The sequence below is a fragment of the Physcomitrium patens genome, chromosome 2 (assembly GCF_059467195.1).
Source record: "Physcomitrium patens ecotype Gransden chromosome 2, ASM5946719v1, whole genome shotgun sequence".
Classification (NCBI taxonomy): domain Eukaryota; kingdom Viridiplantae; phylum Streptophyta; class Bryopsida; order Funariales; family Funariaceae; genus Physcomitrium; species Physcomitrium patens.
In genome coordinates, this window is record NC_143411.1 from 3,695,665 (window position 1) to 3,720,144 (window position 24,480).

Below are 24,480 nucleotides of genomic sequence, written 5' to 3' on the forward strand. Positions count from 1 at the left end.
TAGCTTTGATAGGAACCAGGCATCCTACCACACTAGCCAGGTGCTCTACTAATTCTGAAAAATGACAGTACGAATTGGCTTCAAAGCTTGCAGGGAGCTCCACCATCATGCTAGACCCCCATTAGAACAGCACCAAAAAGTCAAACTATTTTGCGCCACATAGACCAAGTACAATACCTTTGCCAGCCCAAAACCGCTCACATACGCCCAGTTTCAGTACGATTGCAACTGGTCCAGCTCTAGCCTCTTATTCAGCGCATTTATAGGTTAACAGCGATTGCTAGAACACTGGTGTGCGTTCATATTGTGGACGCTACTGCAAGTTTGAACACCAAAGAGATGGCTGCTGCCTAATCAGAAATCCCACCATCGTGAGCGGCTCCAAAACACTTCTTCCCCGCTCGAAGAATACCCGGGCATTCTTCAACCTCTCGTCAGAGGTAGCGAGAACAACTCAGAGGGTATGTACTCAATCAGGCTCATCCTTGATTCAGAACGAGAGCACAAAATCCCATCCAGAAAACTGGAGCACCAAAAACCAGTTCCTGAGCTGTCGAACCATGTTCTGCAGAGCCTAAGGAAAGCATTTGATCAATGCACCGAAAAGCACGATTATCGCGGGCAAAAGAAGACGAAAAATATTCTAGAAGGATCTAGTGAATCAATAACGTTCGTCACAATGAACATCAGACAACTAACAGACTGAACAGAAACCTACTGTGACAAGTTGGGACTACTTCAACTCCACTCAGACACGAGTCAGTGTAGAGATGGGAAATGAAGGGTATCGAACACTCCTGTCTATGAAAAACAGACAAAGAGCATGCACCGCTGAAGTAATCGCTTATCGATCAAGCAACAATTCGAGTACTGTTGACTGGAATGGAAGACTGGTGGCATCAGAAGCAACCATCTCATCTCGTGTGCTCAGTGTCACAGACATCTCACACACTCATCATTCTGTTTGACTCTTTTTTCGTGCTGCTTCTCTACCACTTTGTTCGTCTGCAAACCACCGAATGAACGATGCTTGAAGCGGCAGCCTGCACCCCCAAAGCTCGTCTGGTTTCTTTCGGTATCAACTCTCGTGTCAACTCTGATGTTTATTATTATTATTATTATTATTATTTTGGTTTAAAGTTTTGGCGTATGGTGTTCCCTGATTTTTTTGAGGAAAAAGTAGAAGAAAAATGAAAAAGAAACAATTTGAACACAAGTATTTTTTATTTTTTTATTTTTTTTGTTGTTGTTGTATTAAGCATTATTCCACACAGATAGGCGTTTAGATTAGTCCAAGGTTTAGAAACTAACAATGTGATGAAAAGGGACCAAAGAAATCTTCATTTCAATTAGATTTTAGGATCATGCTCAAGATGGTTTTCGTGGAAGACAAAGGCACGGTTGAAGATGGGACTCAGCGACCGAAAACCGCGCCCGTGACTCAGGTGGGGGGGGGTGCAAAGCCGCAGGAGGAACGAGTCATTGCTCGAGCTTTCTCCTTCCTCGGTCTTCCTTGTCTGGTGCTTCCTTCTCCGTCTTCGGTTCAGTGATATAGAGGTCGATCTCCCTCTTCACCGCCCCCACACTTTAAGCGTGCAGGGTTTCGCCGTGAACTCCTTCAGGAAAATCATTTGACGTGCAAGGCTTCCAACTAAGGTGCGTCATCCTTCATTTTTCCGGCTTACGAGCGTGCCCTCGAAATATTGTTTGTGCGCGTGCAGGTGTGGTGTTTTATGTTGTGGTGGAGTTATATTGAAACTGTCCGGCAAAGATGAGCACGGAAAGAAGGAATAAAAAGAACTGGGCACACTGTGTACGATATGCTTGTCGGTGCTGTGAGCGTTGTGGTGCGCTGTCGGTTTGCCTGTTAGGTGCTCCTCTGTGAGGGTTTCCTTTTCGGTGACGGAGGTCGTGGTTTCAGATAGCTTGCGGAGGAGGGATCATTGTCTGATTTGAAGGATTTGGAGATTTAAGTAGAGGTTAGGGTTCCTGTTTTTGCACTTATTTCAAGTTGGAGCTAATTTCAGCTCGGGTGTATGCTCTTAGGTCACGGGAATAGTTTCACTACGTGTTCAGGTGTTCGATTTGTCGTGGCACTCTGAGTTTCGACTAAGTTGGTGCAAATGTTTGGCAATTCTGCTCCGAATTTCAGTTAGCGCTTCCATGTAGTTTTTTTGTGCGACGGACAGTTTGAGGATGTACCTCGCGTCCGTTTCTTGTTTACAACGTTGATGTGAAGGTGTCATCAGCTATCGCCTCCGTTACTTTGCTGGTGATGATTAGTGCATGTATTTTGTGTGCTATTGGCACCACTGCGTGATCCTTTCCGGATTTGTTTCGTTTCTGTCAGGAGGGACATGCCATTATTTTTTCCTTGTAACGTTGGCTCGCGTTGCTCTCAAATTCTTCTAAGTTGACTCATCAATTCGTTATGAAATATTGATATATTCCGCATTATTGCTCAGAATAAAATCACGAGGTTTGTGGAAGTGTTCCAGTTATTCAGTATCTGCTCTTAAAGATTTCAGAATAGATCATCTTGAAGGGGGTGGGGGGAAGGAGATCCTTCAAGAAAGAGTAATTATCACTCTTCACAATTCTACCCTATTTTAGGATGAACTATTTCAAATCATCGTGATTCTGTGAGCAGCATATTAGCTGGTTGTCTGTGCATGCATTATGGTTAGTATTCGCGTTTGTCCCGGTGCTCACGTGTTAGTTATGTGTAAAGTGTGCACAAGTAGATAATAAAAGAATTTTTCAGAACTAGTTTTAGACTTCTGATTTATCGACAATTTGAGTGGGTATACCTGTTACTAACCCTATGCATAACTCCATTAGTTATCTTCAAATATGGCTGAGAAGCGCGTCAAGCTGAAGAGCTCTGATGATGAGATGTTCGAGGTCGATGAGGCCGTGGCGTTCGAGTCACAAGCTGTGAAGAACATGATAGAGGACACGGGTATAGACGCTCCAATCCCTCTACCTAACGTGTCTAGCAAGATCTTAGCAAAGGTAATTGAGTATTGCAAATATCATGTTGAAAACCAGAAGCCCAGTGATGACAAGCAAGCCACCCCCGAGGAAGAGATTAAAGCATGGGATGCCGATTTTGTCAAGGTCGATCAAGCAACCTTGTTCGACCTCATACTGGTATGAAACTTATGTCCAGTCTCAATATGCGAAGTTTTACCGCTCATGCTTTGGTGCGCTTCATACTTATGATGTTTATGAGTATTATGTTAGGGAGTAAACATTTTCCTATTATTATTATTTATTTATTTATTATGGTGATTCTTACACTTATCAAGATGACGCGATTAATGTTGGTTTGTATGGCTCATTGTAGCGGCGATTTATTGATTATTTAGAGCACGTCATGGCTGTCTTTTCTTAATGCCCTAGCGCTTTTGAATTTGTATCCTTGCTACCTAAATGAGGCTTAATGTTTCTTATTTGTGAACAGGCGGCCAATTACTTGAACATCAAGAATTTGTTAGATCTGACTTGCCAGACCGTAGCGGACATGATCAAGGGTAAGACCCCTGAGGAGATCCGTAAGACATTCAACATTAAGAACGATTTTACTCCGGAGGAGGAAGAGGAAGTTCGAAGAGAAAATCAGTGGGCCTTCGAGTAGGCTCCCAGCTTTTCAGATGCTCTGGAGTCAACATGTGATCTGGAATAATTCCAAATTTGTAGCTAAGCGTTCCATTCCCACATATCTAGAAGACTACTCAGGGAACTTAACGTCTTTGAGGTTAAAAATATGTCTCAAGAAGATTACACTTGTTGTGTCAATCTACTTCAACTGTATTCACAGTTTGTTACAGCTATGTGTGGTAAAGAATTTCTGTGAAAAAGTTTAGAGTGCAGTGTAAGTATGTATACTCATAATCATAGTAGTGATCGTTTTATCTGCGCCGTTCATGCGTAAAACATTTACGAATTCTATAGGGTGAATTTAGGCTCGGCGGAATCTCGAAAATATGCTGAAATATTTCTTCAGGTGGAAGAAATGATAGTTTCGGCGCTAAAGTACCGAATCCATAATCACCGTCTGGTGAGATGTTTATGTGACCTGTGTGCATATATGTCGATCAATATTTCCTGAGAATGGCTTTCGCTTATGGATTATGGCTGCTTTCCGCAGTCAGGAAACTTCTATCAACTTCTTGCCCATCTTAACCCTTAGCGGATATTTTATTCAAGTAGAATGGGATAAATATGGCGTTTGTGCGGGATGCAACGCCTACGGTAACATCGATGATATGAGGAAGCACTCGTAATTGTAGCAGCTAGACATGATATCCTTGCAAATGTTTCTTAAAACGCTCCAATGCAATTAGAATGAAATCAGTCAAAGTTGTACATCTTTACGACCTCCGTGTTGAGCATCATACGGGATCGCCACTGCTACCAGGTCCAGGAAACAACGGATCTATCTCCGAGTATCTTGAATGACAAGGAAATTATTGAAAGGCATCTTCTGTATGCTACACTACAAATGGTTGCTGCTAAAGCCGGTAATATCTTCTTCGAGTATTACTGAATGATGAATAAATAGCTCATAATCAAGAGTTTAAGGCCTCTGTGAATCTCATGCTGACAGCAAAACTTGCTGAAGGTCAGTCTCTTTGAACTGAACCAACTCATTACAAAACTCGCACTTAACTTCGATAGCACCTGCACCTTCAAAATCAACTTTCCATGAGTAATTTTTGGTAGAAGTAGTTGCACAAGCTGGCAACCAAGCAAAGCACACTGTATGCTATTATATCGATAGAATCACATTCTACAGAAATGTAGCGACGACGGTCGTAATTCTGAATGAAAACGGAGATGCCATCACTGAATTAATGTACAATAGCAAGGACCAGCCTCGAGTGTGACAATTTTCTGTTAGACCGTGATTCAAGAGGACATATCCATCACCTCCTTCGAACAAGCGCTGCAACATCTGACATAAGTTACTAATACAATATAAAAGTGCACAAAAGTAGGGTATTTCCCACCTTGCTCATCCAAAATCTCCCGGATTTCAGCCGGTTCCATGGATGCCACAGCGCGCAGCATACGGGGTTTCAGCTCTTCTACTCCACACGGTCCATACCTCGGAATTATCTGTTTGGGTACATCCATATAAATGAACTCATATCGCCAAAAGCCCCTTAATAAAACCAGTTCGATCTAATAATTTTATGATGGCATGTGAGTTCATGCCTAGTATGACACACCTCACGTCATATATGACATAAAGCTAAACGATACCCAGTACTTAACAGAGACAAAACCACGATAAAAACCTGGGAGATCATGCAAAGGATTCTGATCTTTCTAAAACTCGTCAATATGTTGAATAAGAAATATGACTTACTGTATCATTGTAGTCACCCGCACCAATACCATCAAGTATTGCTTCCGCAATGTCAGATGCCTTAAGTTCACTAGGAGAATCGGATAAAGGCTTCATTTTGAGGATGTTTTCTTCGAGCCTAGATAAGGTCTCCTCTGAACAAAATGGTAATACCTGCATTGTTAATCAGAATAAAAGCATCTATATCTTTGTGAGTACGAAGTGGTTAGAAGGAATCATAATAACATTCAGCATTAATACATCATAATTGAACAGGATATCTTAAAAACGTCAATCGAGGAATGCTTGAGGCCGGAACTTTCGTGCTACCGCAAGTATCATGATGCCAATGCATGTAGACCCGCCCAAGGAACGCAAAAACGCACTAAGTAGTTGGCGCAAAGCGCACTAAGATTGAACTCTGCGTGAAAAGGAAAGACATGGAGATCATGTACCGAGCATGGCAAGGATATCCAATCTTACCTGAACTAAATAGCCTCCAGCAAATCTAATTCCTACTTCCTTGTCAAATCCAATGCCTAGTCCCAACGCAGTGTTCATCTGTTATAAGCAATGGCATTATAATTAGGCATATGGGCCTAAAACTACCAGAAGCACCAGACATACATACATCAGCATGAACAGAATCCTTAGTTTGACTCATGATTATGAAAATATGTTAAAACAGGACAGCGAGCTTTATAAGGCATCTAATTTGACAGTCAAAGTTCAACAAGTCCTTCACATTCTGCACGTCAAGATCAGACGTACAGTTGGTACCAGACAACGAACTACAAGCTCACGTTAAATCAATTTTTTCGCACTTGCTAACATAATTGCAATTCGGTTGATAATATTATACGTGGTCCATTCAAAACCTATTAATTGAGAATTTAGGACAAATGTTCTTATTGAAACTAAGACCTTTAAAGATTCCAAGAGCGATTGATTCTGACCTGCTCACTATCTGCTAGGTAGTGTGCTATATCTTCTGCAATTTCACCAGAATAAATAGGTACCGTCCCTCTGTAATCAAGCACAACATTGTTAGGAACATATGAAATAATGCTGTGAAAACTTCCAAAAACGCTGTAGCACTGGCTCCCGAGCCCTGTGTGGTTCTGTTTGCTGACAGTCTAGTACAAGAAATTCACTGTCTTCACAAAGATTACCATCTTTTCTCTCAAAAAGTCGTTCTGAAGTATAATCTATCAACGACAATGTCATCATGGGCATTGATAAGTAACTAGAACACCAAAAACCATAAAAAATAAATCAAGGATGAAGAAAATGTCTGATTTGAACTTTACGTGTAAGGTTGCTTCCAGTTGCGGTTGTTGCGTACAACGCTAAGTACACCAGATCCAACTGCCAACCCCACATTCAGCTGCATACGAATCGCACAAGTAGCATGATTCAATCTCCAATAAGAATAGGATGCAACAACACAAATAGCAGTATCCCGTCTAATTTAATTCATTTTCCACCAAATGCCAACGGTGTACAACTGAAAAAAAAAAAAAAAAAAACAAACAAACAAACAAACAAAACAAAACAAAACAAAACAAGCTTCACGTTACGATACGAAACCACTACATTCATCATATCTAGAAATCACTACAACTCGTATTTAAGCTTTGACTCAACGATAAAAGACAGCAACATGAAGTTGTACCTTGCCATTATCCTTCAAGGGAGGATCACATGAGGGATTGACAACAAAGCCTTTTACATGACCTTCATCAGCAGAAATTGCAGTCATATTTCCTAGAGGACCATTTCCCCTAAAAAGCACCTGCAACAGAAAGTTCCATAAGTTCTTATATAAAACTTATAAACAAGTTCCTGCTGCATATGCTGTAGGTAACGTAGAACAAGATGTTTATATCACTTCACACAACTTCACCAACTGAAGTAAAATGTAACCAAATCAAATCACTTGGCGGGTTGGCATACCTGAACGGTTTCTGCATCACCTTTGAGTGCTCCTAGGAGAAGAGTACCCATTAGCGTACGTCCTAACGCTGCACATGCCTTCCCTTGCAATACCAAATTAGCGTTACTCTGATGATAATATACGATTCTTAAATGTAAACCTGTATAAAAGAGGACCGTGCAGATACCACGAAGATCAAAATAATAATAATAATATTAATAATAATAACAACAACACCAAAGTAATACAAACAAGGAAATGCTTACGAAGTACAATAAGGATGGCCTGAAAAACAGACCATAATTTAAACATGCCTTGATACAACAAGTTTCAGTACTATTAAATGACTAGGACTGAACCTATCTGTTGTTCATCAAACAGTCTCCACGCTTTAAGAATGCGATGTAAAGTGACACGAGATGATACAAAGGTTTGAAAACACTGGCACATACAGTTGGAGAAGTATTGTGTCGTTGCTGGGCCTCCCTCACGACTTCAGTAGCCACGAGGCTTAGTACTGACACCTGTTCTCATATGGCCATTACAAAGCAAATTCGTGATCACCATGTGCAACTTCAAAACCATTCGATGACATGAATTTTAACAACACTCTAAAACCCTAGGGTTTAACTCAAGAGCATGTTAACAGCTAATCACGACTGGATGAAGTCCTGAAGCCCAAGTTTTATTCCGCATATCATCTCGGAAGTTCGATTCGAAGAACTTGCCTCGGCGTCCTTGGAAATGACGCGCACGAGTTTATCGCCACCCCCTAGTGGATCCAAGTCTGCATTGTGCTCATTTTGAGAGGATCTAACACGTACATCATTCGATATCGACCTCCCTCTCTTCGGAATTACAGCCGGCGATTGTCTAATAGATAGACGCCCCCATTTAGAAGATTCAGTGAATTCTCTGCTAACGAACCGAACCGTGAAATTCCTTGAAATAAAAGGGCTACCACAGAAAATCCCTCGCAAATCATCTTTTCTAGTGCCTTCACACACCCATAAAACTCTGCAATGTCAGGATATGACAAGAATATGGTAGAATACTTAAGACAAGCCATAACCTGTACAACATACTCAATACCATCTCATTCCTGCCAAACATCCACTATACATTTCACTACACAATCGACAGACTGTTTATAAATAACCATCCACCTCGACCTAAAAATTATCCAAATTTGTCATACATGATCAGTTCCTAAACTTTAAATTTCCAGCCACAAACGACGCGTCAAATTACCAACTATGCGCAGAATTTTCAAAAAAAAAAAACAAAAAACAAAAAACACACACTAGGAAGGTAATGAGGACGGACCAGATAGAAGGGAAGTGAAGGCCGAAAGGCGGTGTGAGAGTGAAGGGGTAGACATTGCAACTATCCTTACTCAGACGATATGCAATCCCGAATCCTTGCAAAAACGCAGAGCAACGTTGAGGAAAAACAATTGTAACAAGACTAGCGAGGTACGAGCAGTCGAGAGGACAAGGTTAGAAGGGAGGAGAGGAACAAGAAAGCTTGTTCAGGACACTAGCTCGCACTACTGAAGAACACACTAACCCCGCATTCCAGCTACTTCGACCGCCAGTTGGCGCCCCACGGCGGCCGTAGCTGGTCGCTGACGCGCGGTGGAGGCAGAAGATAACAGTCTCCCGCGTCGGTTTTCCATCCAAAGGATTCATTCGTACAGAAGGATGAAATCATGAGATTTGACCTTTGTTAGGCTGGTGATAAAAGGGCACCCAACTGAACACTATAACCTCTTGGGAACTCATACCTTCATGGCTACAATGCAATGCAGCTGGATGTCTTTTGGGGAAGGGGGGGGGGGGGGGGGGGGGGGTTGGTTGAATGCATGTAATGGCTGTGGTCTAAGCTTATGGGTGAGAACCCCTCCTCAGTCTTATCCATTCTCATCAATGACAGGAATCCAAAGTAGCCTACAAGGTCTCATGTTGAACTTCACTGCCTTCCCACCCCATGTGGCAGACCCATCATGGCTTTTGCTTTGCTTTCAATTCATTCCAGAACATGGAAGGGTGGTAAAGTGGGTCAGAGAAATCTATGGTACCTTTCCAACATGTGTTGTGTTACAACTTATTAATGCAAAAAATATTCATTTCAATCAATTGGTTTTTCAGTGTCTTCTATTATTTGAAAAAAATTGATGTGAAATGTATGATAGATTGCACAACCAGATGAAAAGAAGTTATTTGTGTGTGAGTGTGTATATATATATATATATATGTATATATTCATAAGAAAAATATTAAACTTCTGACACATTACAGTTACTTATAATGTTAAAAAGTGTTGTCACTAATATATTTTTCTATTGTATCTACAAAACAGGGTGTATTAATATTTTTATAACGATGTTTTAATATATTAAAGATAGGATTTGCTAAAGCAAGACCCCTGTATTGTTAAAGCCACACATCACATGGATACATTATGGCTCTTCCCTCAACCCCGGCTCTCCCATGCCACTCTCATCCCTTGCTGCTCACCACTTATGTATACACACTAAATCATCACTCCCAATTCTTTTCCACATGAATGCAAGTATACGAAACAAGTGAACTTTTTCCTAAGTGTCTCCAAAGGAATTGCAAAGTGCAAACTCAAAAGGAATCACAATGCATGCAACCACATCTTTTGGGGTGTTGCTTGAGCATAAGGGTCCTTTTTCCTAATTGTGTAGAAATAAAAAAATTATATAGTTTAAAATTTTAAATTATATAGACAATTACAAGTTTAAATTTTAAAAATACAATAATTTCCTATTTTAAAAAAATAAAATATTTTTGTTATAATATGCTATTTTATAATACTATGAAAATATAAAATAGTAAAAAAAATAGATTTTATGTATGTATGTATGTATGTATTACATTTAATTATTTTTCAAAGTATTTTATAATCATTGTTTAAAGCCATTAAACTGATTTTTTAATGAATAAAAAAACCAAATAATTTTGAGGATATATATATATATATATATATATATATGTACACACATAATTTATCATTACTACTAAGATTATATCTGAAGTTTCTCAAGTTTGTTTTTAAATTGTTTCTATACAAAATAGTAGATGATTATGATAAAACAATAATCATACACATGCCATGCATCTAAAAATTGGTGTCTATACATATGCATACATATAGATATACATATGTATATCTACAATTTATATTTTGCTTAAAATTAGATTTTTAAAGGCTAAGTGATTGAATTTACTCAATTTCAATGTCTACAAATAGCAAGTATCATGATGTGACCTTATTATACCAAATAATATTATCTTTGTATGATTTTTTATCTAAAATAATCTCACAATTTTATGACATCTTATAGTCTATATTAAAATCATAATAACAATAATAAAATTATTCTTTTAATGAAATCATTTAGTTTAAATTGAAACCCTAGATTCCTCACACAAGGATGTCCACTTTGCCAACTCATAGGTATGTAAAAAATGGTTGGTGGTGAAACTACAATACCAACTATGTTAGTATGTGACTTCTATTTGTATCAATCATTCATTTGTATTGCAATCCATGAAAATGATTGGAAAGAAGTATTTATTCTAAAATACCTTTTGTAAGATTCAGTGAAAAAATAAAAAATAAACAATAAATGGTAGGTGAAAACTCAATTTGTTTTATTACCTTAATAATTGAAGAAATAGAACACTTATCTATTAGTAGTCTATAATGTTTTTTGGTTTTTAAGAGACAAGTTTATATTATTACTTTACCAAATATTATAACTCAAAAACATATATATATATATATATATATATATATTGTAGAAATATAAATATGAATAAATGAACATAAAATATTTATTTGAACATCTAGAAATTTTAGGATTAATTATTATTATTATTATTATTATTATTTATTTATTTTTCTTTTACACAGTATCAAAAAATATCATGTTACATAAGAAATTAATTATCATAAAATGGTTAATAATTTTTAAATTTAAATTTTTATTATAAGATTGCTATACTCAATAACATGTTGTAAAAGCTATGTTGATGATTGATAAGATAGATAGTTATATCATCTTAGAATTTTTATTTTATTTTATTTTATTTTTTGATTTTTGGTTTGTAAAAAGGTATGGCTAATGTCACCATAGTTTTTGCTACTATTGGCACATTTTATCATCCATCACAACTTGCCACCTACTTGATATATATATATATATATATATATATATATATATTTTCAATAAAAAAAACCTGTCAATATTTATAATATGTTTTTTTTATTGAAAAAAATGTATATATATATATATATATATATATATCTTTTGTTCTCAAATTTTAAAGTAAAATGTGTTGCAAGACCAATGTACAATATACATTAGAATTAACAAGATTTTAATGATTAAAATGTGTAAATCATTGCTACTGTCTTGGAGTAGATAATGAAGTGGGCTCGCAATATTCAAATGAGTTCCCTCAGCGTTTCCAGTGGCATTACCAAATGGTTCCCAACATTGGATCCAACTCTTCTAACACCCTACATATCATGGGCCTTAAATTTCGTAACCCACACTAATTATCTACACGAGAGCACGAAGGCTCAGAAAATTGGAGTAGGCTAGTAGTAGGAAATTATCCCCGAGGAAGGTCCGCTGGATCTTCGGGGGACCTGATTTGGAGTAAGCCGGACTAAGTTTAGAGTGTAAGGAATTCTTAGGGTAGCCCGACATCGTGGTCTACGAAAGATTAAGGGAGCTTAATTCGTGGATTATGAGCTAATAATACCGCGGAGGGAGCACTAATCAGGGAGGAGAAAGGGAGGCCGGGTGGGAAATGAATGCGAGGCGAGGCCGTGAATGGCCCGGTTACCAGTCAGCTTAGCTGTCTTCTCGCAGCGGCCCCGCCCCGAAGACTCGGCAAGTCAGTCCCCAACACCAAGGGCAACTACACCACGAGCAGACTACGACCATGTTATTGCGCCTCCCCGCATTCGATCCGCTGCGTCATCGTCTCGCCTGCCGCTCTCATCTCCTGGCCTATGTCTTCTCCTCCACGGAGGTCCAAGTTGCACAGAGAATGGTCGCCTGACGCCCCTGGTCGAGTCTTGCCCACGGGAGATTGCGTTGATTTAGAGGAGCTGTTGCCGCCCGTATTGGGAGAAGGGCGCCAAGAAAGCAAGGCTCCTGCGTGGATGTGAGCGACACTGCGGCTGTTTCGGCGTCGTGTGGTGCGTTTCCGGGTTTTGCAGGGGTAGTGCGTCTTGAAGAACGCTTAATTGCAGCTTTTTTGGCGCTTGTTCGGGGTGGATTTTAGGTTAGGTTACGGTGGAGGTGAAGAAGATATGTGAGAGTTGATTTATGTGTGCGTGCCTCACCATCTAGTTATTTTATTCTTGATAAAGTCTGAAGAGTCTCTTTACTAAGGTCGGAAGTGGAGGTCTAGTTGCGGAGTTCGTGGTGATCTAGGTTTTTGGTTATTTTTAGTTCACCTCAGAGTTTGTGGTGTTGAATTGGCACATTTTGTTGCTGTGCTGGTATTTTTCGTATGCGGGATATCTTTTTTGCTTCCACATGAAATCGGATTCTTGACATGCTGAATGTAGGGTTTGAAATTTTAAAGAGAGCTACAGTGTGAGTGGAGGACCTAAAATTTTCATTTTGGCGATTTAGGCATCTTGTATTAGTTTAAAAACAAAAATTCCGATCTGAGACGGTTTTCTTGGAAGGGAGTTCAAGGCTAGCCTCTCTATTTTAGACGGTGTAGATTTATTCAAGCAGGAAGAAGCGACTGACTTCAGATCTGAAGTGCCCTGTCTTCGCATTTTCCTGTTGTTTTCGTCGATTAGCTCAACACAGATCTTTCTAAAGTGTTCCAGTTGTCAGAGGCATTTACGTGAAGAGTTCTAGCTTGCAGCAGCCCTTAGGATTCCACTGGTTTACTTCAGATTTGCTTAAGAAGTTGATTGTTTTCGGGGATAATAACTATACTAATAACAGCAATAACAATTTAGTGGCTCCAAAACTGTAGCTTTCATGGCCCCGCTATGAGTTATTTTGTATTTGAATGAGCGCCATTTTTGTCTGATATATTACCAAATTAGGTTGTGGGCTGGCCCGTGTCGGTCCGAGAGAGGTAGATAATTCTTTACAGCAATAAACAGTATTGTTTTTATTGATTTTCTTCTGCTGGTATTGGAGATGGTTGGCGACGAAGTGATGCATCGTTGTTGAATATTCGCTTCAGCTTCCAAGGTTAAGCTTAGTAATGTCCCTTGAGTTTGAAAAATTGTACTTACCCGATGCCTTTCTTTACGAATTCCTATTTATTGCATTTTTCATATTCCATCTACTGAAACTTTTTACATTTGTTTTTTTTGCAGACGGTTAAGAAATGACAGATGCTGTGACGACAGAGGCTTTTGTCGAGGAGATTATCTCAGACATCTGGAGCCCCGTCGGTTATCTCATGTCTGAGTCAAAATTTAAAATGTCGAGATAATTACTTTTAGCGCTTATATCGAAATACTCGCATATTGACATCAGTGGGATCTTCTGGATAGTTGTTTTTTGATTCTGGAAGGCGTATGATTTGTTCTAGAAATGGAAGTTGAATTCGATTTGGTGACCAGTTTTTTCAACAGCCTTTTCATTAGTCCGAGTCGAAGGAGTTGACAAAGAAAGAGATTGTAATAAAGCAGCCTGAGAGTGTGGAAGGATGCAGGTTGGACTTGATGGTTCCAAACAATGGTCAAATAGGAGCACTATTAAGACATTTCAGAGTTCGATTTGGGTAGTGGGTGGTGCCACAAGGGCGCATACTTTTACGTCAAGCAAGGAATAGCAGAGTTAGTTTTTGGGCAGATGGTCCAGCTCGAGGAGATTCGACCTGTTTATTTGAAGAGATTGGAATTGAGCCTACCCGTTCATTTCCCGTACATCAATTTCTCGAGCTCTGTAATAGAGCTGGTGGACTCAGATTGTGAAGAAGTCCGTCGTAGAAGTGTAATCTTTGTAGGTGAAATCATTTCTTATGCTGATGGCTAGTAGGGTATAGAGTAGTCTTTAACGTGGAGAAGGTACACTGATGTACGGAGAAGAGAGGAGGTTGGGTGATGCCCCTGACCGGTTCAGCCGTGGATGTGCTTGGTGTTACGACTTTGGTCCTGGTCCTCCTGCTAGTCTGTGCAGGAATAGGATGTATTGCCTACGTCCTCTACTTTCGGGCCCGAATTCAGAAAGAACGTCTATCAGCATTACAGGTGCACAACTACGACATGTATACTCATTGATGTTAATTCAAACTTAATTCTACCTTAAATTTTATTTTCTTCGCTCAAGAAACGGTTATCACAATCTGGTTTCTATTGGCAAATTCTCTTAGACCCAGACAATGGCAGATCTCGTATGGTAGCAACTTGGTTTGTAAGTAGTTTCTAACTTCTGTCTTGGAAGTTTTATGCGAATTTGGTGACTACAGTAGGGTATCTAATCACTTTTCGTAAGGTTTTATCCAGAAGGATGGTCGGAATTAATGCTTATCTGTTACTGTGTACTTCCAGGACTTCAATTCGCTATGGATAGTCCGGATCATTCTCATAGGACTGGCGATTCTGTGGAGTCTAGTCGAGCTTTTACGCCTCCCTTTACTTCGGCGACCGAATTGGGTCCTACATTCTCTGAGCTTCAAATGGCAGGCCAATCTTTGTCGGTTACATATTCTTTCTTCTCTGGGTTTTCTGGAGCCATGCTTCTTCCTTACTGCACTATTCCTTGTACACGGTTCTCTTCGCAAGGCACCATTCACTCCTCGAAAAGATTGGAACGGCAAAGTTGTCGGTCTTATTCTTCTCTGCTGCCTCCCAGTGTTCCTGCTTCAACTTTTCTTTGTTTTCATTAGCCCAAGGGTTGAATTCAAGGGAGGCTCTGGTTATATTCTAGAAAACGAGGGCTATGGTGGTAAAGTCCCGTATTATTTTACCCAAGCATTCGAGAAAGTGATGGTGGATACCCAAGAGGTTGTTATGTGCCGTTATCCTCTTTGGAGCACTTTGGTTCTAGCTGGTTTTGGTATACTTTACTCTGCTTACTTTCTCCTACTTGGCTGGAGGATGGTTGGGGTCGTTATCAACAGATACCTACAAAGGAGATTATATAGCCTTCTAGGAGCACTCTTGCTCCTGCTTCCTTTACACGTGATATTCCTTGGGCTGTCAGTTCTATCGAAACCTACTCGCTTACCATTCGAGTTGCTGAGTTTCTTTGGGTTCATTATGGTGTTGCTTTGCAGCACTATTGGTGAAGGTATCCTTGTGATCAGGCCCATTGCGGATGCACTTGCGGTTACGTGGGTGGTTTATGCTCCGTCTGAATCAGGCCGGGACACTGATTTTCCTGAAGAAGGTCCAATGTCAGTTTCCATGTCGATATTTGGTAGTGACGACGACGAAGCCTCATTGGTTGGCAACGCAAGTCTATTTGCTAAATCTCAATCTCGAACTGCCGACGTTCAGGACAACGAGTACACCTCTGCAAGGAGTTTCTTAAGGCCGTTAGAACGAACAGGGAGTTTCTCTGAAAACAATGTGACCCCTTTCTTTAATCCAGATTCATCTGCGCTACCTGGGAAACCATTGATCGCTCATCATCAACCCCAGAACCCCGCATTCTACCCTTTCTTGTAGAGCATGTTGATTCATCATCGAGAGCAGCTTGTCTGCGCAATGTTGACCCTTCTACAGTAAATGAAAATGTGCTCAAGATTCTCTCATTTTGTTGAGTGGAAGTGTGAACCATGGAACTTTGTGGACAACACGTCATATTTCTGAGAAACATGAGGCGTTCATTTGCTTCAGGGTGTTCGTAACTTTCTGTCGAAGTACAGCAGGTTTTAGGGTTTAGGGTAGCTACATTTCGGCTTGTGTCTGAGCAGGGCTGTTTCACTGTGTGTTATAATCCACAAACATTGCCATAAAACGTATTTCACTAGTTTGCATTCGGTGGCCAGTCAGTGAATTTGGGTGGAAGTAACTTCACAATGAGTAAAAACAATGTACCAACGAAACTGAAACATATTGAGATTGGATGTCGGGTAGGTAAATATATCCTGATGGCAGTAACTCATTGAAAGGTAGCGTTGAGGGAGAGAAGTTTGTGATGTGTTAACAACAAAACCAGGTCCTCAAGGTGATATATACTAGTCATAAGCTGTCATGTGCTGTCATCTACTGTTTTAAGAAGGCTGCTCGAATCTCCAGGTGGAAGTTAGCAAAAGATTCTGAGATTCGCAGATGAGGATTTGGAAAAGCTTCCCAGATTTCCCAACATTCTTGTTCATCTGGGTGATCAACATTCTGTCATCGGCTAGAAGGTTGCAACGATCAATTCCTACCCTGAACAACTGCTTCACAGGCGAAGAGTAGTGGTAAATCGGCAGAACATGTTAGGTGTAGTAGTGAAATTAACTGTTGCTATTGGAATGGTGTGAAGTGTAGCTCGTGGAGATTTTAGGATTTGAATTATTGCGTTTTGCACAAATGAGGGAGTAATATCTATCTGCTCCAGACCCCAATTAATACCGAAATTGGAGATTGATTGCGTGGTATGTCTTATTGAAAAGAAGCCAAGTAAACATTATAGATTATGTCAAAGGCTATCAGCTATTTGATCGAGATATCTCTACATACAAAACTATACAGAATGTGATGGATTATCTTTTGACAATTAGAGAAAACCAAAAGCACCACCCAAAGAGAGCTAGAGTAATCACTGATTTAAAGCTGTGGAGTTCAACGTGAGTGTCAAGCTATCCAATGCGTTCACACCAGCTTGAACACTAGTCTCGGATGTTGCTCCAGAGCCACCAGATCGCGTGTGCATGAAAAGAATGAAGAGGAACCAAGAATGCAGAAGGAAAATGTAAAGCAAAGCAAGAGCGCGAGCAGAACCACTGGTTCGCAGAATTCTGGCGCCCCCTAGGAAGACAGAGTCCACCTGTCGTGCTAAATGCATCCATGGATGGGACCCCGGTGGCTGGTTGAGAATCATGTCCGGATCTGTACCCATAAAAGAGTATTTATCCTTGGAGCTGTAAGGTTTGCTTAATCCATACTCGAGGTCATCATCACATGAGGACCAATCTGTTGCGACGTTGGCACCTTTGCTGCGCTTTGATGCTCTTGATTGTGTCGCTGATTTTTCCATTCTCAAGGTATTTGAGATAGCCTGCATGCATGATTTAGTTAGATTGCTGTATGAGAAGCGTATTTGCTTCAACTAGTTCAAAATGAAGCTTATAAATGACATCTTCAACAGAACATGAAATTTGGAAACATCAACAGCGAAGGTGAGCAGCGGTTGAACAGATCATTTTACGTTGTTAAAAACCAACAATAAATGGATGAAGTATAAAATACTAAAATAGCTCATACTTAAGCTACTGATAGTTTTATTTACCTCAAGTCTGAAATGAAGGGTGGCTTTCTCAGTAGATAAAGCTTCTACCTGCAAACAATTATGACATAAATTGCTAACACTAGTTACATATCTGTAGTTACATCCGACTTCAAAGCCAACATGGCCAACGACTTAAACCTCCATTCTAACTCTAGTTGCAACTCCATAGAACCGTTTCCATGAAGTTGAAAATATTTTCAGGATAAAATGTTACGAAATACACGAACTTTTGACATTTGATTATGGTTCTGAACTAAACACACATCCTGAGCTTGTCTTTTACCTGAGACTGCTTCTGAATAAGGTGGTCCGTGAGCTGATTTAGTCGTGTCTCCAGCTCCAGTTCCATGACAGAAGGTGTGTAATGTGCATCTCTTGCTATGAAGATTTTTTCTTCAAGCTGCTTAGCCTGTTGAACATATTTCACAATTACCAATGACGCGTTTATACAGTTCTTCACGCAAAACAAAAACCACATTAAGAGACCTGAAAGAAACCTGTTGACAAAGGCTTGTACATGTACCGGTATGGAAAAGGAAGTAACCACATAACAACTGAGCAAGTTTATTAGTCTATGCTGCCCACACCTTATTTTGGTACTGCTCAAGTCTGGCAGTTAGCGTTGCATAATGCTCTTCAGCTACTTCACGTTCAATTTTGGTATCATGTAGTTCCTACGACCATCAATGCAGAGAAAACACCTTAATTTTAAGATAAAAGCATCAAAACTATGACCTGAAGATGTCCAGAATTTTCAGTATTATTTTTATATACTTGTATCTTATATTTTATAGCTTTTTGAGATGTCATTCACTATGAATTTAGTATGGATTAGCACTAGTTAAATATCCTAAAGAATGATACCCAGGAAGTGCTATGTACTCTTAACAGTACATGTGAAGTACATAAAGTCAGTTCATCCTACCGTCTACGTCGCAATCGTCTCAATATGGTCATGAGCAAACTACGTCACAACTGTTCAAGTTGTGAAAAAAATGTAGCACTATCGAGACAAGAACTCAAAAATCATGCACGACTTCAGCTGACGAGCTTCTAGTCTAAAGCTCGAACCGATTGAATAGTAAGAATATACTGAGATAATTACCTGGGATTGAGAGGGGGGTGAAAGTCGATATTCAAGAAGTAAGATCTTCCGCTGCAGATCTGCAGAAGAGCCGAGAAAAACCAATAATCTATTTAAATCCAGTATCAAGCCATACACAAATTCAAAGAGACCGATTAGGGCCCAAATGAAAAGCTGTTTCAGTGCTGGATACCAAACCAGGTTTCCCTGATAACTTAATTTAGCGTATCGTGACTACAAGAGACATTAAATCTACAAGACTGGCCGTTGAATAGTTGCGCTCGATACATCAGCGTTTCATAACATGAATCTGAACATCTGGAATTTAATAGGCCTAAATGGTTACCAGATTGTACGATCTCCCTGGCTTCCACCTTGCTACGTGCCAATGCCACTCTTGCACTCTGTACTTTCAAACATTAAATCATTAAGTCTGAAAGTCTTACAAAAATACGCAGCAGGTCTTCAGTCGCAAAATAAACCAGGTTAGACAGCAAAACACAACACAAGTGAACTATTCAAATACAAGTACATCTTGATGGAAGTGATATTGTAATGGGCATGAATGTCGAGAGTTAAAAGCGTACCTCATCTTCCAGATTCCTTTCTGCAGCAGCAAGGGCTTTTGCCAACTCCTGGTTCTTGGCCTGAGACCAAAGCCGGGCGGCTTAGTAGAGATTATTACTGATTAACAATTGGATCCCAAAGAAAAAAAAGAACAAAAGTGACAAATCATAAAAGAATGTAAAAGACTTCCATAGTTAGTGATTTCAGTTGAAGGAAAAAGCCACCAAAACTATCCAGTGCCAAAGACATTACACAGCAACTGGTCTCAAATTTCTACAACATACGCTGAAATGATTTGCAAGTGAAATAAAACCGCAAACTACAACCATCATGCAGCCTGCAACAAAGTGATTAGCGAATATGGAAATCAACCTCAAGTTGAGCTTCTCGAGCAAGTCCTTCACGACGTGTAACTGCATGACGTTGTCTTTCAACCTCCACTGCTTCAGATACCTCCTTCATGGTAAGGTTGAGCTCCTCTGCCTAAATAAATATCCAGGAATATAAGCATTTATAGAGTAGAAAACTTCACCTATTTACATTATGTAAACCAATTGATCTTAAATGGAACTCCGATACAAGAACAATGTGGCCTCTTCGGAATCCCATCACATCCTACATTAAATCCGGTGAGTTAGCTCCAAGCTTAGCTTTCCACAATGAACTTACCTCTTTGACCTGACGTTCTTCCCACTCAGCAAGAAGTTTTTCTAAATCCTCCTTTTCCTGCTCCAACTGGGCAACCAACTCCTCACGGTGTCTTATAGCTGCCCTAGCAGCCTCAGCAGCAGCCGCCTTTGCAGCACGCCGCTCTGCTAGTTCCTTTCTCCTCTCTCTCCTGCGTCTCACTCTCTCTTCATATTCTGGAAAAACCCAATTAGACAGACCCTGTAAGCATATTGTTTAATGGCTACAAACACAATAGAATGTGCTATGCGTCCGAAGAGGAATATAAATATCAGGAAATCCGCAGTATAGAAAATGTCAGCAGAACATCTGTCACATTCTAAATTCTGTACAACTCTGAACTCATACTCAGGACGAAGAACATATAGAGTTGGCAAAATCTACTAATGTTAACATTAGGTGTCCACTGTATGAAGCAGCATGAGTAAGGGACTTCGGTAATGGGAAAATAGCAGCACCTGAATCTGATTCACTACCACTTCCGCTTCGACTCTGCTCTTCACTTCCAGATAAACTAGAATCGCCTGAACTTTCACCACTTGCTTCGTCAACATCTGAATAAAAATATCCTGTCAGTGTCTAGAAAGAAGGCCACAAAGAAGAAACATACAGCCTCTTTTTAATCGACAGTCCCATCACCCACGACCAGAGTTGAGGATGAGAATGACATAATTCGGTGTCAAAAGCATTCTAGATACAGGATGGGCAATACAAATCAGCCACAGGCGAGACAGAATGTGCTATTGTTAATGCCACCAATTCACCACATGATCATCTCGTAATACATCACCGTAAGTTCAACATTGCAGAGGTAAGGATTGATTTGATAAAACTGAAATACTAGTATCTGACCTTGAACGTTCTGATCAACATATATCGGAACTTTGATTTCCTCATCGTTGCCGCGTTTGTCAAGAGGATGCTCCTGGTCACCGCCGCTCTGGCGAATGTTATTTCCAGCCTCAATTCCGACTCCGTGATTTTCTTTCTCATCAGTGGGAGGGACATCATCACTGTTTATTAGAGTTGAATGATCCCCACTCTTAATCTCGTCAACAAGGACTGGAGATTGTCGTGGCGAGATCAAAATTGAGTCAGGGACGATCTCAACAACATTGTCTCTTCCACTTTCTTCCAGGATTGTCTCCTTGGAATTCTTTGCATCTTCGGGCATAGAAAGTTCTAATTCAGTAAATTCTCCATCTTCGTAAGTGGGCTGAACAAATGGATCTACGACAATGTCCGCCTTACTAGTATGAGAGAACGTATCCTTAAGTAATTCATTCGGGTCATTTTCAACAGTCCCTTCAACGAACTGTGCACTGTATTCAAGTCTCCAAGGTACATTATCTTCCTGAAAAAACATTAGAATTATTAAAGCCAATGCTCATAAGCAACAGAACAGAAGCTGAATAACATTAAATAGGACGGCAATACAACAAGTAACTCAAAGAGCTTGGCGCAGGACTCGTCAGACTTGCATAGAAGGAAAACCAACAAACTATTGTCTCACCTCCTGGTGATTGTTTGCATTTCGGTGCACATCTGAAGCTCTGGCTTCCGTTACAAATTTACTCGGGCCTTTAGTCCGAGAAGTTTGCACAGAAGAAGGCTTAGAGGGCCCTGCCCCACCAAGGCTCATATCAGAAATTGGCGTGGATTCATTAGCCTGATACGAATTTGCGAACAATTTTCCCGCTGGAATGCGAAAAGCGAATACTGACATTATTCACTCGATCATTTTGCTAAATCCACGAGCAAATTTAACAATGGCATAAATAATAATAATAATAACAATTCATCTGACAATATGAAGTGTAACCAAGAGACGGCTGTCGTATACCCAAAAGCTTATGATAATTAATCACCTGTGTGAAAAGCTCGTTGCGACCCGCCCCTGGAAGCACTTTGAGAGCCCCCAAAGTCGGTGCTACCCACGCTACTAGAAGATTTTGATGCGGGAAGAGCTGGGGAGAGGTCATTGGATCCCAACAGCTCTGTCCAATCGTGCTTGCCAAAGTCATCCTGCTTTGATGGCCGAGGAACATCCTCACTATTCCTTGTTCCAATAGGTGGCTGATTACGTATGGAGGGTCGGTACTTCCCATTTCCTAAATTTAAAGAAGTTTAAAGGAGCGTGAGTACAAGAAACCAATGGTATACCTAGTACGAGCCGAAAACAACGTTCAGCTGATTACGAAATACCTGCATGGGAAGGTAGATTCAAGGTCTCAGGTCTTGAAGAATTTGCATCCTGTTGGTCGTTGTTTGCACGACGACCGACTCTCAATACTTCTGGACTAAGAAAGCTGGTGAGATCCTTATCAGAATTTTGAAGTTGTTCCTTTGTTATTGCTGCTTGTTGGTCAATCTGTGAAAGGCCACAGACCATATTTCAAACACTGCTACGAAGGCATCGGAAGTTCAATACTAAAACGGTCAACACAGACCACAGCCAGCGGCACTTGATTTGTAAGGAAACAGTCATCAAGGCAAATGAAATTTGCTCCTCCAGAGCGCAATGCTACAATTCAGCTAGAAAAACATGGAGGCAGTTCCTGAAGGAACACATAATTACAGGACCTCGTGTGTATGTATGCTTCAGATCCGTAACACAACAGCACTTACGAATCGAGAGAAATTACAATGTACACCAGCCCCCAAATAAGTTCCTCACACACCGGATCGGACAAGGGTTACCCAGACCTCCGTAAGCGCCTGAAACTATTGAATGCTACCCTCACTGTTCACTCTATCCAACCAAAATCTTCATGCGAAGAGGCAAAAATCATCAATGCGATTCCGCCACATAAAGCAATGTCTTTAGAAAAGCCCGAAACAACACGAAATGCTTCTGACTTCACAACCCAATACCAGCAACACGTAAGATTTCGCAAATACAAAATGCCATGGTAACAAACTTCAAAAACCTAAACAACACCAACACGAGGCTCGGGAACAGAATCGAAACTAGAACAATTCCCGACTTCTAACCCTCATACAAAACGCAGTGCTGTAAGATCAATTCAGGATTCTCGGATGCAATCCCCTCAAATACAACCCCGAATTGCAGGACGAGAGAGAGCGTCTGTGAGAATGAGACCCCACCTGCTGGAGGAGTTGCTCAGCGGCTTTGAGACGCGAGGAAAGCCAGCCAGCCATGGCGCAAATTGGACCTCGGGTGTGGGATCGACCCTTGGTAATGGAAAAGAGCTCACATTTGAATCTCACACTTGAATCTGCGACAACAGTTTGTTGCTTCTCGACGATGAATCTATGATCTTCGCGAACTTTGCAACCCTCGCTCGCTCGCTGGGGAATGAGACTGCGGCGGAGTGAGAGCAGCAATCCCTTTACACCCCCCCCCCCCACAGCGTATTTTCACTCGTTCATTCATCCACTTCTCATTCGTTCGTATTTCATTTCGTTACTGGATGAACGGTTTTCTCTCTGTCATTCTTCATTCATCCTCTTTCATTCTGTGGAGCTTTCGAGGATGCTTCTTTTGGTTTAATTTAGGATCATTTTTACGATTGAAAAAATCGTATTTTCATTTTGGAGCGTGAAGGTTTGGAACCTCTAATTCTCATATAATTTTTTTGGATTAATTTTTTTAAAAATAAAATAAAAGACAAAGTTTTGATGATGATTTTATTATTAGGTTTTTATTGAATGAAGGTGTGTTGGTTTTCAATCCGTTTTTTATTTATAATTTTATCTGTGGTTTTGGTGAAAATTCTTTTTGATGATGGATGGATATAAGAAGTTGTGACGTGTTTAAGAATTGGTAGATTTAAACAATGTAATTTTTTTTAAAACCATTTAGAATTTTGAAATTCCTTAGATCAAATTTCTTTTTTATGTTGTCGAAGTGTTTCATTTATTTATTTTTTCCTCTAAAATATATTTCTGAAATTTTCTTGAATAGTCGACAATGTGGTGGTGACATTGTTTTGTGTTCATTTTAATGTTTATTATAATTTATATGTTACAAAAGACAATAGAAAACAAACAAACAAAAAAAATAAAGAGTTTAATGAATTGATGTAAAAAGATTTCATTAACAATTTCTGTAATATATATTACAATCTATATCATGGAAAATCTGACGAAAAAATAAAGTTTCCTAAAGTTTTTTTAAAGTACGCTTTTGTTTTCATAAACAAGTATAACAATTTTTCTCTAAATATATATCTAAATATGAACACACACCACTATTTAAACATAATTAAGCAATGAGATATCGAAGTAGTTTATTTTAAAAATATTTAGGTCCCAGAGAATTCAAATACCTCTTATGCTTTCACTTTTAAAATATCATTTCATAAAATATTCCATTCTCAAGAAACCAAAATGAATATATAAGTATGTTTGAATGTATG

The 24,480-nt window shown here is 39.8% G+C and overlaps 4 protein-coding genes across 8 annotated transcripts; 2 read left to right on the plus strand and 2 right to left on the minus strand.

The window, feature by feature from the left end:
* Positions 1-1,520: 1,520 nt before the first annotated feature.
* LOC112275840 (SKP1-like protein 1A) lies at positions 1,521-4,080 on the plus strand. Of its 2 annotated transcripts, XM_073532241.2 has the most exons (4): positions 1,521-1,656; positions 2,466-2,577; positions 2,842-3,153; positions 3,467-4,080. In XM_073532241.2, exons 3-4 carry the CDS (start codon positions 2,854-2,856, stop codon positions 3,638-3,640), a joined length of 474 nt encoding a protein of 157 aa, XP_073388342.1. In that variant the 5' UTR covers positions 1,521-1,656; positions 2,466-2,577; positions 2,842-2,853; the 3' UTR covers positions 3,641-4,080. The 2 variants fall into 2 exon arrangements, with proteins under 2 accessions (XP_073388342.1, XP_024362290.1); XM_024506522.3 differs by lacking the exon at positions 2,466-2,577.
* A 242-nt stretch (positions 4,081-4,322) lies between these two features.
* LOC112275829 (uncharacterized) lies at positions 4,323-8,809 on the minus strand. Its single transcript, XM_024506510.3, has 11 exons — positions 8,619-8,809; positions 8,021-8,289; positions 7,745-7,816; positions 7,313-7,390; positions 7,032-7,151; positions 6,667-6,743; positions 6,313-6,382; positions 5,840-5,917; positions 5,378-5,530; positions 5,016-5,124; positions 4,323-4,686 (listed from the first exon to the last, which is right to left on the minus strand). The coding sequence occupies exons 1-11, from the start codon at positions 8,671-8,673 to the stop codon at positions 4,601-4,603; spliced, it is 1,167 nt and encodes a 388-aa protein (XP_024362278.1). The 5' UTR covers positions 8,674-8,809; the 3' UTR covers positions 4,323-4,600.
* A 3,370-nt stretch (positions 8,810-12,179) lies between these two features.
* On the plus strand, positions 12,180-16,075 carry LOC112274044 (uncharacterized). Of its 3 annotated transcripts, none has more exons than XM_024503204.3 (3): positions 12,180-12,536; positions 13,689-14,567; positions 14,868-16,075. In XM_024503204.3, the coding sequence occupies exons 2-3, from the start codon at positions 14,421-14,423 to the stop codon at positions 15,987-15,989; spliced, it is 1,269 nt and encodes a 422-aa protein (XP_024358972.1). In that variant the 5' UTR covers positions 12,180-12,536; positions 13,689-14,420; the 3' UTR covers positions 15,990-16,075. The 3 variants fall into 3 exon arrangements, with proteins under 3 accessions (XP_024358972.1, XP_090100079.1, XP_090100074.1); XM_090243953.1 differs by having other exon boundaries at positions 12,207-12,559; XM_090243948.1 differs by having other exon boundaries at positions 12,278-12,670.
* An 813-nt stretch (positions 16,076-16,888) lies between these two features.
* Positions 16,889-23,414, minus strand: LOC112274035 (uncharacterized). Of its 2 annotated transcripts, none has more exons than XM_024503180.3 (15): positions 23,207-23,414; positions 22,304-22,469; positions 21,967-22,209; positions 21,612-21,721; positions 20,951-21,452; positions 20,557-20,652; positions 20,081-20,274; positions 19,784-19,894; positions 19,432-19,491; positions 19,191-19,248; positions 18,866-18,924; positions 18,348-18,434; positions 18,044-18,169; positions 17,761-17,808; positions 16,889-17,529 (listed from the first exon to the last, which is right to left on the minus strand). In XM_024503180.3, exons 1-15 carry the CDS (start codon positions 23,258-23,260, stop codon positions 17,071-17,073), a joined length of 2,373 nt encoding a protein of 790 aa, XP_024358948.1. In that variant the 5' UTR covers positions 23,261-23,414; the 3' UTR covers positions 16,889-17,070. The 2 variants fall into 2 exon arrangements, with proteins under 2 accessions (XP_024358948.1, XP_024358939.1); XM_024503171.3 differs by having other exon boundaries at positions 21,612-21,796.
* Between the last annotated feature and the right edge of the window lie 1,066 nt (positions 23,415-24,480).